The sequence below is a fragment of the Pristiophorus japonicus genome, chromosome 21 (genome assembly GCF_044704955.1).
Source record: "Pristiophorus japonicus isolate sPriJap1 chromosome 21, sPriJap1.hap1, whole genome shotgun sequence".
In the NCBI taxonomy this organism is placed as follows: domain Eukaryota; kingdom Metazoa; phylum Chordata; class Chondrichthyes; family Pristiophoridae; genus Pristiophorus; species Pristiophorus japonicus.
The window spans coordinates 9,206,150-9,221,600 of NC_091997.1; the positions used below are offsets into that span (position 1 = coordinate 9,206,150).

Here is a 15,451-nt window from a genome sequence, read left to right on the forward strand (position 1 = left end):
TTTTATTTGGTGTATTTTTCAACCCTTTTGACTGGAGAGAATCTTGAAGCAGATGGGCTGTGATAAAAATAGTAAAAGGCATTTTTGCTATTCCCCAAGTTGTCCATTTCTTTTAATACTTCTCCCCCCCCCGCCCCCCACCCCCACCATATGAATATAATTTTCTTTATTTCCATCAATCACTGATCCATATTCATTGTGTTTGTACCAACCATCTCTCCCAGCGCACTGCCCCCCCCCCCCCCGCAAACACACACCAGATCCCCAAACTTATCTTTGATTCTCTTCACACCTTCCTAATTTATTATGTTGGTTTCTTTGTCCACCTCCAGAACTACCATTCCTTTTAACTGTTATTGGACAATCTACTCCAGGAAAATCTTCAGTAAACACAGACCCATGGATCTTTTTCTTCCACAATTCTGCTAGTCAGGCTGCTAACCATTCTGATGGATTACTCCCAGGCTTTCCTTATACCAAATCTAACAGAAGAGAGAGCAGCAGATACTGGCAAATCCGGAATGTTTCTCCCTTTTCTCCAACTGCACTTTCATTATCTGATGAAAGTCCCTGAACACTAAATTTCATGCATTTTTTTACTATTAGTGGCAAATAAGCCATAAAAGTGGCAGAAACCCAAACCACGAGTGAATCTGCAACACATCTTGAATATGATCAGATGCACCTTCCATCACATTTACATTCTTATTGCTTGCCAATCAGGAGACAGCATCAACATGAAAAGTGAAGTTGTTAATATTACAGCTTTAAAAAAAATATATATAAAGCTATGCCGCATGCAGTATCTAGTAGGACCAGATTTGGAATAGGAGATTTCTAGTCACCTTAATTGCTTAATCACAGTTTTTAAAACATGCATGTCTACAATTTTTCTTGAATTAGTACTCAGGAGAAAAAAAACAAACAAACTGTTGTTTGGAGATGATGTTTCAAAGCTGGACATTTAGATTTTTTTGAAAATCAGCATCACCATCTGGTCACCTGAAGTCTCTGCCTAGAAGTGTCCAAATTGCCCAGTGAGCTGGTAACCTCACTTTTGCTGCCCATAAGGAAACATTAAATTGAAGTTTGCCTGCAGATTATGTCACATTTCAAGCATGAAAGTTTCCCCAAATTACCATTATAACACCATACCTAAATGCTGAGTTGGTGTGCCTTCCCAGGTTTCTTCAATGTTGCCACCATTTTTCTCATCCGGACACTCTGATTTAGTTACACTTAAAGCATTTGTTTGTTTGCAATGAGTCTTAATGTTCAGTTTTGGTTGGGGACTGGCATCAGGGGAGGAACAATTAGAATGAAAAGAAAACAAGTCAGGAGATTCATCCGATTCTTGGCTTGGGGAAAAGCATCCATTTTCTGGAGAGCCTTCACCTACATTCTCTTCCAATTTATTTACTTCATTGCAAAAAGTCTTTTTAACTTCTGTGTTGCTGTTTGGCAATGAAAAGATTTGTACCAGTGAGCCTTTTAAAGACGGACAAGCTGTACTTAAGGGGCTTTGCGACTCAGATGGAGCATTTGAGCCCGATCTGTTGAATCCAAATATCTGAAAACAAGGTAGCTCTTCATCACTGGTTTCAGATTCTGAAGTCGACAGTTTCACCACTGGTCGTTTCCTCTGGCCTCGCACCAGACCTCGTGTCAAAGAGCTTTGTAAGCTCCTCGTCTTCAATTCTACTTTACGTTGTTTCAATTGCTCTTCACCCCCTCTCGTTTTATATTTACTCTGCACTTCATCCAGCTCATCCCCCATGATTTTTGTATCGCTGTTATTTGCGCTTTTCTCAGCACTGCCCAGCAGCCAGTCAGGAGTTATGGCAGACATCTGTAAACTGAGTGGACATTTGTTCTCGCTAGTTGTATTTCCTACAGTAATGCTTTCTTGTGCATTAGGCGGAGAGTGGTATCTTGCTGCATCAGTTACTTTATCCAATTCACTTTCTGTACTGCTTTCCACAACTGTTGGAACGTTTTGAGGTAATTCACTATTTTTATAAAACTTTCTCTCTCTCAGCAATTTATCAGATTTCTTTTCTTGATAACTATCTTTTTCAGTTGCTTTCTGTCCAAGCGGACTTCTAGTTGAAAACAACAATTCAGACTCTGGATAGGCATTGGATTCAAGTCCTGCACCGAAAACATCTTGTTGAACCTCTTGGCTAATAGGTACTTTTAAGGCTCTATCTTCTTCTGCATGTGTGTTTTTTTTAAACCAAGAATTGTTGTTTATGTTGCGATTTAAGTGCTCACTAGCTGAGGTTTGGCTTGATCTGTCAGAATCAAATATGTCTTTCTCTGTAGTAATCACTGAACTACTACCATTTGATCCTTTACTTCTGAGCAACCTAGTGTTCCTTTTTCCCTTTGTCCTGTTACTTGATAGAGGCACCACCTGCTGGATACGCTGTGGAAACACAGGAGGAAGAGGTGATCCAAGGGCTGTTGGAGGCACAATTTCAACAGAATCTCGATCTGCCTTGTTCAATAGCTGCAGTACATTATCTAACTCAGAACTGCATTGTTTACTTTTGATGTCATTGGCAACTGTAGCTTCTTTGATTGGAGAACCAGTTTGATCCAAATTCACATTCCCAGTTTTCTGATATGTAGCAAAGTTTCCATCATACTCTCTGTTTACTGCAACAACTCGATGGATCGCCTTTGATTTACTAGCAGACACATCAACACATTTGGAAGCTGGAGCTGTTGGACATCCATCTTCTACAGACTGATGCACTGTGGCTGGCAAAAGAACAAATGATCTTCGTTTTGATATTTTGAATGACTTTAGAAGCTGCTCAGTGTCCACTTCACTGTCTTCAGTCACCTCCTTCGATTTTGTCTGTTGTGCTATAGAGGTTTCCTCACTGCTGTTCTCTTTAGTTTTTACAGTTCCTACTTTGGAATGACTCTCAGACAAACATGTTGTACCATTTGGGTTCACCTCACCTTTTTCTATACAACTGGAATGCACTTGCAGGTAACTATGTTTTTCCCCAGGAACAGGCTGAGGTGCAAGTAGTAACAAGCTGGTCAGAGAGCCTGAATCCTCTGACTGTGTGCCAGAAGCTACTATGAAGGATGAACGATCAGGGCACTCAGATGGCACTCTAGCATTATCGGTTTCTGCTATTTTACCACAGTCCCTTAATTGTTTCTGCACATCCTCTGATAATCTTGGTGCAACACTGTCTTCAAGCTCCTCTACCACACAGTCCCCAAGAGATTCCCGAAAATCTGCATCATGATTTGAATAGTTAACATCAGGTAACTGCTCATTACAGATTTGAACTATAATATCCTGCATTGGTAGACTCTCCGTTTCTACGCATACCATGCCGGCATCAGTATTTTCCTCACTCGGCTCTGCTAAGGGTGCAATGCCTGCACCAGGCTTGAGATGTGAATGCAAGCTGGTCAGTTTAGATTTCTTGCCGAGGTTTTTGTCTTGCATGATCAACTCTTCATCCAGAAGCTTCAATCTGCTGCTTCTTCTGGTAGCCTTCATTTCTAGTTCCATCTTCCCTGGTTCTTCACTACTTGGGAAACTATCAATCTTGTTCTCATACATATCAGCTAGGTTGTTTCTAGTACTTCCATCAGCTCTTGCAAGCTGATTGACCAGCTGCAAAGGTTTAGTTCTTTTTTTGGTCTGTTTTACAGATGATTTTTTCCCTTTTTTCCCCAAAGCTTTGCTCAATTTTGTTTTGCTTTCAGCATCAGTCTTGCATAACTCTAAGTCACGCTGCTGTGCATTTTGCTTCAGGTCTTCCACCATGTCATTACAAACAGCTACTTTAGACAAAGTGGCAACATCTGGTTCGCCATTTTGTTTACTATCAGACGACTCATCTATTATTTCTTTATTTGTCTCGGTTTCAATGTTCTTGGATACAGGAACATACTCCTTCTGGGCTATTTGGTCATGTCCATTGTCATGGTTATCTTCATCATTAGCAGTCTTCTTTATAAAGTCTTCAGGATTGAGTCCATTGCTTCTTGTTTTTCCTTTTTGAGTTTTATTGCAACTGATATCAAAGACATCTTCCGTGTGGGAAGTAAAGGCATCACTTTTACTGTCAGAATAAAAAGACCAGTTTACTGGAGCACTTTTTCTCTTGTCTCTCTTATAGGTTTTTGCAAAGATTTTGTTTTTAATATCAGTTGCATGTGTCACATTTTTGTCTTTTAAAGGTGATGAGAAGTCAACTGTTGCGGTATCATCTGAATTAGAAGCTTCCTCACAAGAGGCATGGCTCTCTCTTTCTGCTAAAGAATCTGACTCGGTGTTCTGGTCATACGGATTAAATTCAACACCAAGAATTGCCACCTCATCAACATTAATTTTAGATAACCATTCACTGACTTTCTTGACAATTCTCTGGCTTTTTCGCTTGGACACTTTTAGAAGTGATGGAGGATTAGGCTGATTTCCACTTCTCTGAAAATCGGTTTCATCTTTTACTAACAAAGTAGAATCTTTCTGGTCAAGCTCTTCGTGGTCACCCAATACATCGATATCTTTTTTCAAGGTATTTTTTTCTGAAAAAGGCATTGCACTAGCGATGAAATGCATGTCTCCATCAATGCAATTTTGCCTGTTCACCCTTCCTTCAGCAACTTGCAAGGAGCTCGCATTTGAGTTATCAACTGGAGATCTAAGCATCTTGCCAGGTGCCTCTGGGCTACAGAAGCTTCTTTCAGATTTGTTCGCAGTCATTAGTTTTTGTTCTGCCTCAGATTCAGTTGCACAGGAATAATCACCAGCATCTGTGTTTGCAGTATCCTCTGACACTTCATTATCATCTACAAATAAAACACATTTTCAGACATAATCACTTGGGTATAACATTAGTTTTGATTGGCAAATTGGTCTTTTTTCATCTCTTACTTTTCTTGTGTATAGATATTCTTATTAAACTTTAAAGGTGAATTCAAATTCAAAACCTTGGACAGCAACTTTACCTCTATCCACCACCCAAGAATAAAATCTTCCAAGTAATCTGGTAATTCACATCTTGGTGAACCTTATCTTAATTCAGTGACAGACAGCAGTGGAACAAAAAGATAATTTTTTTCATATGATCCCACACACTGAGGATTAGTACTGACTGACATGTATGCAACTATAATTTCTTTATACTTATCAACTGCAGAGTCCTTTAATCTGACTTTTTGAGTCCACACATATAAATTCTCTTATTAAAGTCAGAACCTGGAACACTTAAATCCATTACTATTTGATCAGGTATTCATATGGATTAATAGCAATGTTTTTTTTAAAAGTTAGAAATACTTAGCTTCACGTCAGAGGGATTATTTTCTGAAATGAAAATGATCATAGAACGATTACAGCACAGAAGTTGGCCATTCGGCCCATCGAGCCCGTGCCAGCTCTCTGCAAGAGCACTTCAGCTAGTCCAACTCCCCCACCCTTTCCCTGTAGCCCTGCAAATTTCTCTCCTTCAGGTACTTATCCAATTCCCTTTTGAAAGTCATGATTGAGTCTGCCTCCACTACCCTTTCAGCCAGTGCATTCCAGATCCTAACCACTCGCTGCATAAAAAAGTTTTTCCTCGTGTTGCCTTTGGTTCTCCTGCCAATCACCTTCAGTCTGTGTCCTTTGGTTCGTGACCCTTCTGCCAATGGGAACAGTTTCTTTATCTATGCTGACGAGACCCATCATGATTTTGAACACCTCCATCAAATCTCCTCTCAACTTTCTCAGCTCCATGGAGAACAATCCCAGCTTCTCTAGTCTATCCACGTAACTGAAGTTCCTCATTCCTGGAACCATTCTCGTAAATCTTTTCTGCACCCTCTCGAAGGCCTTCACATCCTTCCTAAAGTGCGGTGCTCAGAATTGGAGACAATACCCCAGGAGAGAGGCGGGAGTCGAGAGAGACAGCGGCCTATAAAAGGCTCAGCAGTCCGGGGAGCGTCGAGAGAGGCGGGAGTCGAGAGAGACAGCGGCCTATAAAAGGCTCAGCAGTCCGGGGAGCGTCGAGAGAGGCGGGAGTCGAGAGAGACAGCGGCCGATAAAAGGCTCAGCAGTCCGGGGAGCGTCGAGAGAGGCGGGAGTCGAGAGAGGCAGCGGCCTATAAAAGGCTCAGCAGTCCGGGGAGCGTCGAGAGAGGCGGGAGTCGAGAGAGGCAGCGGCCTATAAAAGGCTCAGCAGTCCGGGGAGCGTCGAGAGAGGCGGGAGTCGAGAGAGGCAGCGGCCTATAAAAGGCTCAGCAGTCCGGGGAGCGTCGAGAGAGGCGGGAGTCGAGAGAGGCAGCGGCCTATAAAAGGCTCAGCAGTCCGGGGAGCGTCGAGAGAGGCGGGAGTCGAGAGAGGCAGCGGCCTATAAAAGGCTCAGCAGTCCGGGGAGCGTCGAGAGAGGCGGGAGTCCAGAGAGGCAGCGGCCTATAAAAGGCTCAGCAGTCCGGGGAGCGTCGAGAGAGACGGGAGTCCAGAGAGACAGCGGCCTATAAAAGGCTCAGCAGTCCGGGTACCGGTGCAGCTCCAGCTGTGAGAGAAGGCAAAAAAGAAGTAGAAGGAAATCAAAAGGTGACGTCACAGCCAACGTGGTAAGTGATTGGCTGCTGATTGGTGAGTAGTTTTTCTTTTTCTTTATTAGTCAGTAACTTTTAACATTGTTGTCGGCAATTTAAGTGTATCTAAGGGTTAAGTCATGGCAGGACAGCTCGGTCACGTGATATGCTCCTCCTGTACCATGTGGGAACACGGGGACAACACCAGTGTCCCTGACGACTACATGTGCGGGAAGTGTGTCCACCTCCGGCTACTGACGGTCCGCGTTGCGGAGTTGGAGCTGAGGGTGGATTTACTCTGGAGCATCCACGATGCTGAGAATGACGTGAGTATCACGTGTAGCGAGTTGGTCTTACTGCAGGAGAAGGGTCCACAGCCAGCGAGGGAATGGAAGACCAGCAGGAAGAGTAGTGCAAGGAAGGTAGTGCAGGGGTCCCCTGTGGTCATCCCCCTGCAAAACAGATACACCGCTTTGAGTACTGTTGAGGGGGATGACTCATCAGGGGAGGGCAGCAGCAGCCAAGTTCATGGCACCGTGGCTGGCTCTGTTGCACAGGAGGGCAGGAAAAAGAGTGGAAGAGCGATAGTGATAGGGGATTCAATTGTAAGGGGAATAGATAGGCGTTTCTGCGGCCGCAACCGAGACTCCAGGATGGTATGTTGCCTCCCTGGTGCAAGGGTCAAGGATGTCTCGGAGCGGGTGGAGGACATTCTAAAAAGGGAGGGAGAACAGCCAGTTGTCGTGGTGCACGTTGGTACCAATGACATAGGTAAAAAAAGGGATGAGTTCCTACGAAATGAATTTAAGGAGCTAGGAGCTAAATTAAAAAGTAGGACCTCAAAAGTAGTAATCTCGGGATTGCTACCAGTGCCACGTGCTAGTCAGAGTAGGAATCGCAGGATAGCTCAGATGAATACGTGGCTTGAGCAATGGTGCAGCAGGGAGGGATTCAAATTCCTGGGGCATTGGAACCGGTTCTGGGGGAGGTGGGACCAGTACAATCCGGACGGTCTGCACCTGGGCAGAATCGGAACCAATGTCCTCGGGGGAGTGTTTGCTAGTGCTGTTGGGGAGGAGTTAAACTAATATGGCAGGGGGATGGGAACCAATGCAGGGAGATAGAGGGAAACAAAAAGGAGGCAAAAACAAAAGACAGAAAGGAGATGAGGAAAAGTGGAGGGCAGAGAAACCCAAGGCAAAGAACAAAAAGGGCCATTGTACAGCAAAATTCTAAAAGGACAGAGGGTGTTAAAAAAACAAGCCTAAAGGCTTTGTGTCTTAATGCAAGGAGTATCCGCAATAAGGTGGATGAATTAACTGTGCAAATAGATGTTAACAAATATGATGTGATTGGGATTACGGAGACGTGGCTCCAGGATGAGCAGGGCTGGGAACTCAACATCCAGGGGTATTCAACATTCAGGAAGGATAGAATAAAAGGAAAAGGAGGTGGGGTAGCATTGCTGGTTAAGGAGGAGATTAAGGCAATAGTTAGGAAGGACATTAGCTTGGATGATGTGGAATCTATATGGGTAGAGCTGCAGAACACCAAAGGGCAAAAAACGTTAGTGGGAGTTGTGTACAGACCTCCAAACAGTAGTAGTGATGTTGGGGAGGGCATCAAACAGGAAATTAGGGGTGCGTGCAATAAAGGTGCAGCAGTTATAATGGGTGACTTTAATATGCACATAGATTGGGCTAACCAAACTGGAAGCAATACGGTGGAGGAGGATTTTCTGGAGTGCATAAGGGATGGTTTTTTAGACCAATATGTCGAGGAACCAACTAGGGGGGAGGCCATCTTAGACTGGGTGTTATGTAATGAGAAAGGATTAATTAGCAATCTCGTTGTGCGAGGCCCCTTGGGGAAGAGTGACCATAATATGGTGGAATTCTGCATTAGGATGGAGAATGAAACAGTTAATTCAGAGACCATGGTCCAGAACTTAAAGAAGGCTAACTTTGAAGGTATGAGGCGTGAATTGGCTGAGATGGATTGGCGAATGATACTTAAGGGGTTGACTGTGGATGAGCAATGGCAGACATTTAGAGACCGCATGGATGAACTACAACAATTGTACATTCCTGTCTGGCATAGAAATAAAAAAGGGAAGGTGGCTCAACCGTGGCTATCAAGGGAAATCAGGGATAGTATTAAAGCCAAGGAAGTGGCATACAAATTGGCCAGAAATAGCAGCGAACCTGGGGACTGGGAGAAATTTAGAACTCAGCAGAGGAGGACAAAGGGTTTGATTAGGGCAGGGAAAATGGAGTATGAGAAGAAGCTTGCAGGGAACATTAAGACGGATTGCAAAAGTTTCTATAGATATGTAAAGAGAAAAAGGTTAGTAAAGACAAATGTAGGTCCCCTGCAGTCAGAATCAGGGGAAGTCATAACGGGGAACAAAGAAATGGCGGACCAATTGAACAAGTACTTTGGTTCGGTATTCACGAAGGAGGACACGAACAACCTTCCGGTTATAAAAGGGGTCGGGGGGTCTAGTAAGGAGGAGGAACTGAGGGAAATCCTTATTAGCCGGGAAATTGTGTTGGGGAAATTGATGGGATTGAAGGCCGATAAATCCCCAGGGCCTGATGGACTGCATCCCAGAGTACTTAAGGAGGTGGCCTTGGGAATAGTGGATGCGTTGACAGTCATTTTCCAACATTCCATTGACTCTGGATCAGTTCCTATGGAGTGGAGGGTAGCCAATGTAACCCCACTTTTTAAAAAAGGAGGGAGAGAGAAAACAGGGAATTATAGACCGGTCAGCCTGACATCGGTAGTGGGTAAAATGATGGAATCAATTATTAAGGATGTCATAGCAGTGCATTTGGAAAGAGGTGACATGATAGGTCCAAGTCAGCATGGATTTGTGAAAGGGAAATCATGCTTGACAAATCTTCTGGAATTTTTTGAGGATGTTTCCAGTAGAGTGGATAAGGGAGAACCAGTTGATGTGGTATATTTGGACTTTCAGAAGGCGTTCGACAAGGTCCCACACAAGAGATTGATGTGCAAAGTTCGAGCACATGGGATTGGGGGTAGTGTACTGACATGGATTGAGAACTGGTTGTCAGACAGGAAGCAAAGAGTAGGAGTAAATGGGTACTTTTCAGAATGGCAGGCAGTGACTAGTGGGGTACCGCAAGGTTCTGTGCTGGGGCCCCAGCTGTTTACACTGTACATTAATGATTTAGATGAGGGGATTAAATGTAGTATCTCCAAATTTGCGGATGACACTAAGTTGGGTGGCAGTGTGAGCTGCGAGGAGGATGCTGTGAGGCTGCAGAGCGACTTGGATAGGTTAGGTGAGTGGGCAAATGCATGGCAGATGAAGTATAATGTGGATAAATGTGAGGTTATCCACTTTGGTGGTAAAAACAGAGAGACAGACTATTATCTGAATGGTGACAGATTAGGAAAAGGGGAGGTGCAAAGAGACCTGGGTGTCATGGTACATCAGTCATTGAAGGTTGGCATGCAGGTGCAGCAGGCGGTTAAGAAAGCAAATGGCATGTTGGCCTTCATAGCAAGGGGATTTGAGTACAGGGGCAGGGAGGTGTTGCTACAGTTGTACAGGGCATTGGTGAGGCCACACCTGGAGTATTGTGTACAGTTTTGGTCTCCTAACCTGAGGAAGGACATTCTTGCTATTGAGGGAGTGCAGCGAAGGTTCACCAGACTGATTCCCGGGATGGCGGGACTGACCTATCAAGAAAGACTGGATCAACTGGGCTTGTATTCACTGGAGTTCAGAAGAATGAGAGGGGACCTCATAGAAACATATAAAATTCTGACGGGGTTAGACAGGTTAGATGCAGGAAGAATGTTCCCAATGTTGGGGAAGTCCAGAACCAGGGGTCACAGTCTAAGGATAAGGGGTAAGCCATTTAGGACCGAGATGCGGAGGAACTTCTTCACCCAGAGAGTGGTGAACCTGTGGAATTCTCTACCACAGAAAGTTGTTGAGGCCAATTCACTAAATATATTCAAAAAGGAGTTAGATGAGGTCCTTACTGCTAGGGGGATCAAGGGGTATGGCGAGAAAGCAGGAATGGGGTACTGAAGTTGAATGTTCAGCCATGAACTCATTGAATGGCGGTGCAGGCTAGAAGGGCCGAATGGCCTACTCCTGCACCTATTTTCTATGTTTCTATGTTTCTATGTTGAGGCCAAACCAGTGTTTGATAAAGGTTCATCATAAATAGAGGCATAAAGTTATGAAGTCCAGGATCCTGCTATGCTTTTTTAACTGCTTTCTCAACCTGCCCTGCCACCTTCAACAATTTGTTATACAATACCAACAATTCACATCAATTTAATGTGAATATCCAATATCACCCTGGATCAATTAGTCATAGTTCCTATCCTTCATACTGACCCATCGATCCTCAGTCAGGAGGAGCAAACAGCCAGCTGACCAACATCTCCACAATGTGAACAATGATTCTTGGACAAAAAGTATTCTGAATCAGTCTTATGGCAAAAAAAAAAACAACACACCTGTTTAATGCACTACATAAACTCACCTACCCACATTCATGACCAACACCTCGAAGCTGCCATCTCTTGTGGTCTCTCTCCTCATTTCTGAAGTCTTGATAAGACAACAATTTCTGTCCATTTCCTCCTCTCCCTTACCAACCATATCCCCAAACCCCACCATCTGCCCGGGAAGGGGGGCAGGGGAGAAAAACCTCTCTTTCAGTATGCTCGCTAATTCACCATCAAACTCCCAACTCCGTCTCCTCTGAAAAATTGTTGCCTTACTCAACGGTTTCTTGCCTCTGCCTTTAACGCCCTCATTCCAAACACTGTTCCATACCCGCGATATAGTCCCCATCTTTGTTTCTTTAAGTTTGCAGGTTGCAATCGAGCACATCTGGCACACAACTGGTCAAGTCATTCATTCACTTACAGAGTTGGCTTAACAATGTTAAGCACGACTGTCTCTCATCATCCTCCAAGTCCAGGATCATGTTGAGGACAAGGACAACCCAAAAGCACCTTTACTTCATGATGAACCACTTCCTCAAACTCAAATCCCCCCCAATCCAACCACCTGCCTCCAATACAAAAGCATAAAGATTTCTTCACCTATAAGATTGAGACCACCTGTGTAGTTGCCTCTACCATTACCTTCCCTTCCTCTGCACTCTCCCATTGGATCCCAAACTTCCTTCAGTACATTTTTTCTTCCATATCCTGCCTCTCCAAACTCATATTTTCTACAAGAGTTACTTCCAGCCACATGCTTGTTGACATTACTAATGTCTCCCTTTACACAGACACAATCCCTTGCCCATTCAAAATGGTCATTGCTGCCTTCCTCAAAAAGCCCAGTCTTGATTCATCTGCCCTCTCCCAACTACCATCCCATCTTTAACCTCCTTTTCCTTGTGAAGATCCTTGAATGGTACAGTCAACATCCCACCTCCATGCCCATCTCTCCCAAAACGCCCTGCTCAAAATCCCCAGTTTGGCCTCCACACTCCTCAAAGCAGAGAGCTGACCAAAGTCATGAAAGATACAGTCGGTGACTGTGGTACATTATCCTTCTTGACCTCTGCAGTATAGATTATTTTTGTCTCTCCTCCACTGTTCGGCTCCATTCCTGCCATCTGAATGTAACCAGAGCTTTTTCAGCAAAGATTTATCTTCTACCCCTGAAATCATGTTAGGAGTCTCCAAGGATTTATTCTTGCCGCCCCCCCTTCATCTGTTTGCTGCTCCACGGTGACATCATCTGCCGGCGTGGGTTCAACTTCCACAAGTATGCTCATAATATCAAGCTTTCTCTCTCCATCGTCAGACTGTTGACCTGACATCAAGTTCTGGAGGAGTTAAAATTTCCTCTAATTGAATACCAAGATGGAAGCCATGGCATGAAGTCTCCACTATAAATTTCACTCAGTTCCCGCCGATTCCATCCCACTCCCTGGCCACTTGCTCAGACCGTACAATGTCATAGCATCCTATTTGACCAAGAGTAAAGCTTCAAATCCTATACATATCCAATATGAAGACTTTTGCAAAATTTTCCACCTCTACTGCTATTGAAACCTGGTTTCGTCACCTGTAGACTGGATTTCTTTAATATCCTCCTTGCCAATTCTACCATGTGTGCCATGATCCACACTAATTCCTGCTTACCCATGGACTCCATCCTCACTGGTCTACAGTGGCTCCTTATGCTCCAACCCAAAGAATATAAAATCCTCACCTAGTCTTTAAAATCCTTCATGGCTATGTTGCAAACAACTCCTGTACGTTCCTCCAGCCTTACATCTACTCGTTCTGTCCTCATAATCTACTCTTTTGTGCATTTCTCCTCCTCTTTTCACCTTGCGTGGTCAGCTTTCAGCCACCTCAGCCCTAGTCCCTGAAATGTCCCCCGAGCCTTCCGTCTCTCCGGTTTTCTTAGAGCTTAAAAAAAAACTTACATTATGTAGGGCTGGCGGAGGGGAAAGAGACATGATTTAAAATGAAAGTAGATCGCTGGAAAGAAAAATGGGATCCCCCCTACATGAAATGTGTCTATCTGATGAAAAATTCTGCATTGAGCATATTTAAGCCAATAAACATTAGGCAGGGCCAAGATTTTAGAATCATAGAAGTTTACAGCACAGAAAGAGGTCATTTCGGCTCATCGTGTCCATACCGGCCAACAAGAGGCTATCCAGCCTAATTTCACTTTCCAGCTCTAGGTCTGTAATCCTACAGGTTATGGCACTTCAGGTGCACATCCAAGTACTTATTAAATGTGGTGAGGGTTTCTGCCTCTACCACCCTTTCAGGCAGTGAGTTCTAGACCCCCACAACCCTATGCGTGGAAATTTCTCCTCAAATCCACTCTAAAGCTTCTACCAATTACTTTAAATTTATGCCCCCTGGTTGTTGACCCCTCGAAGGGAAATAGGCCCTTTCTATCCACTATATCTAGGCCCCTCATAATTTTATACACCTCAATGAGGTCTCCCCTCAGCCTCCTCTGTTCCAATGAAAACAAACCCAGTCTATCCAATCTTTCCTCATAGCTAAAATTCTCCAGTCCAGACAGCATCCTCGTAAATCTCCTCTGCACCCTTTCTAATGCAATCACGTCCTTCCTGTAATGCGGTAACCAGAACTGCACACAGTACTCCAGCTGTGGCCTAACCAGTGTTTTATACAGTTCAAGCATAACCACCCCCCCGTTCTTGTATTCTATGCCTCGGCTAATAAAGGCAAGCATTCCGTATGCCTTCTTAACCACCTTATCTACCTGGCCTGCTACTTTCAGGGATCTGTGGACATGCACTCCAAGCTCCCTTTGTTTCTATACACTTCTCAATGTCCTACCATTTAATGTGTATTCTCTTTCCTTGTTAGCCCTCCCCAAATGCATTACCTCACACTTCTCTGGATTCAATTCCATTTGCCACTGTTCTGCCCACCTGACCAATAGATTGCTATCTTCCTGCAGTCCGCAGCTTTCTTCTTCATTATCAACCACACAGCCGATTTTAGTATCATCTGCAAAGTTCTTAATCATACCGCCTATACTAAAGTCTAGATCATTGATGTATATCACAAAAAGTAAGGAACCTCGTACTGAGCTCTGCAGGACTCCACTGGAAACATCCTTCCAGTCGCAAAAACACCCATCAACCATTATGCTTTGCTTCCTGCCTCAGACAATTTTGGATCAAATTTGCTACTTTGCCCTGGGTCCCATGGGTTTTTACTTTTGTGACCAGCCTGTCATGTGGGACCTTATCAAAAGCTTTGCTAAAATCCATATACACTACATCATATGCTTTGCCTTCATCGACCCTCCTGGTTAACTCCTCAAAAAATTCAATCAAGTTAGTCGGACACGACCTTCCCTTAACAAATCCGCGCTGACTGTCCTTGATTAGTCCATGTCTTTCTAAGTGAAGATTTATCCTGTCCTTCAGGACTTTTTCCAATAATTTTCCCACTACTGAGGTTAGGCTGACAGTCCTGTAATTACTCGGTCTATCCCTTTCTCCCTTCTTAAACAAAAGTACCACATTAGCAGTCCTCCAGTCCTCTGGCACCACACCTGAAGCCAGAGAGGATTGGAAAATGATAGTCAAAGTCTCTGCTATTTCCTCTTTTGCTTCGCTTAACAGCCTGGGATACATTTCATCCGGGCCTGGGGACTTATCCACTTTCAAAGCTGCTAAATCCCTTAATAACTCCTCTCGCACTATGTTTATTTCATCTAATATTTCACACTTCTCCTCGATAGTAGTGCATCGCCCCTCTCTTTTGTGAAAACAGATGTAAAGTATTCGTTAAGAACCATACCCACATCTTCCACCTCCACGCACAGATTTTGCTGATAGAACAGGCAGGCAGATAGTTATATCTTTTGGGGATAAGAGGGGTCTCTGGTCATTCGGAATGCAAGGAGAACGGGTTTGAAAAAAATAAGCAACACCACCATAAATCAAGGATTAAGAGCCTGCATACATTCAATAGAGCTAGAACTTTTGACTGATAAGGTTTAGACCAATTACGATCAAAGAAAACCTGACCAACTGGCCTTAAAGCCCACTTTCAAAGGAATGAGTCCAATTTACACTATTAGTTAATAAAGAATTGAATAATTTCTTTTAAAACCTCCAACAAAGAGATTTAGGTGTATAAATTTTCATCTCAGTCCAACAAGATAATTGAACAACACCCCCAGGATATTAATCAATTCCACATGACTCAAACAAAACGATGCCAGGCACTTCTGTTCTGTGCAATATTGATTAGAATAAGGCTATCAAAGAAACAGTATAATCTACATAACTACCTACTGATGCCAGCAGCGCAGGAGCCGTCAAACTCCAAAGACTATTTGATCATTCAGGTAGATCTTATTTTAA

The 15,451-nt window shown here is 43.8% G+C and overlaps 1 protein-coding gene across 3 annotated transcripts in view; it reads right to left on the reverse strand.

Annotated features, from left to right (window-relative positions):
* Positions 1-15,451, reverse strand: part of LOC139233819 (breast cancer type 1 susceptibility protein homolog) — a 105,655-nt gene that overhangs the window by 56,060 nt on the left and 34,144 nt on the right. For all 3 annotated transcript variants that reach the window (XM_070864370.1, XM_070864369.1, XM_070864368.1), the window contains one exon: positions 1,156-4,830. In XM_070864370.1, the coding sequence (XP_070720471.1) occupies positions 1,156-4,830 (3,675 nt within the window). The remainder of the gene's footprint in view (positions 1-1,155; positions 4,831-15,451) is intronic.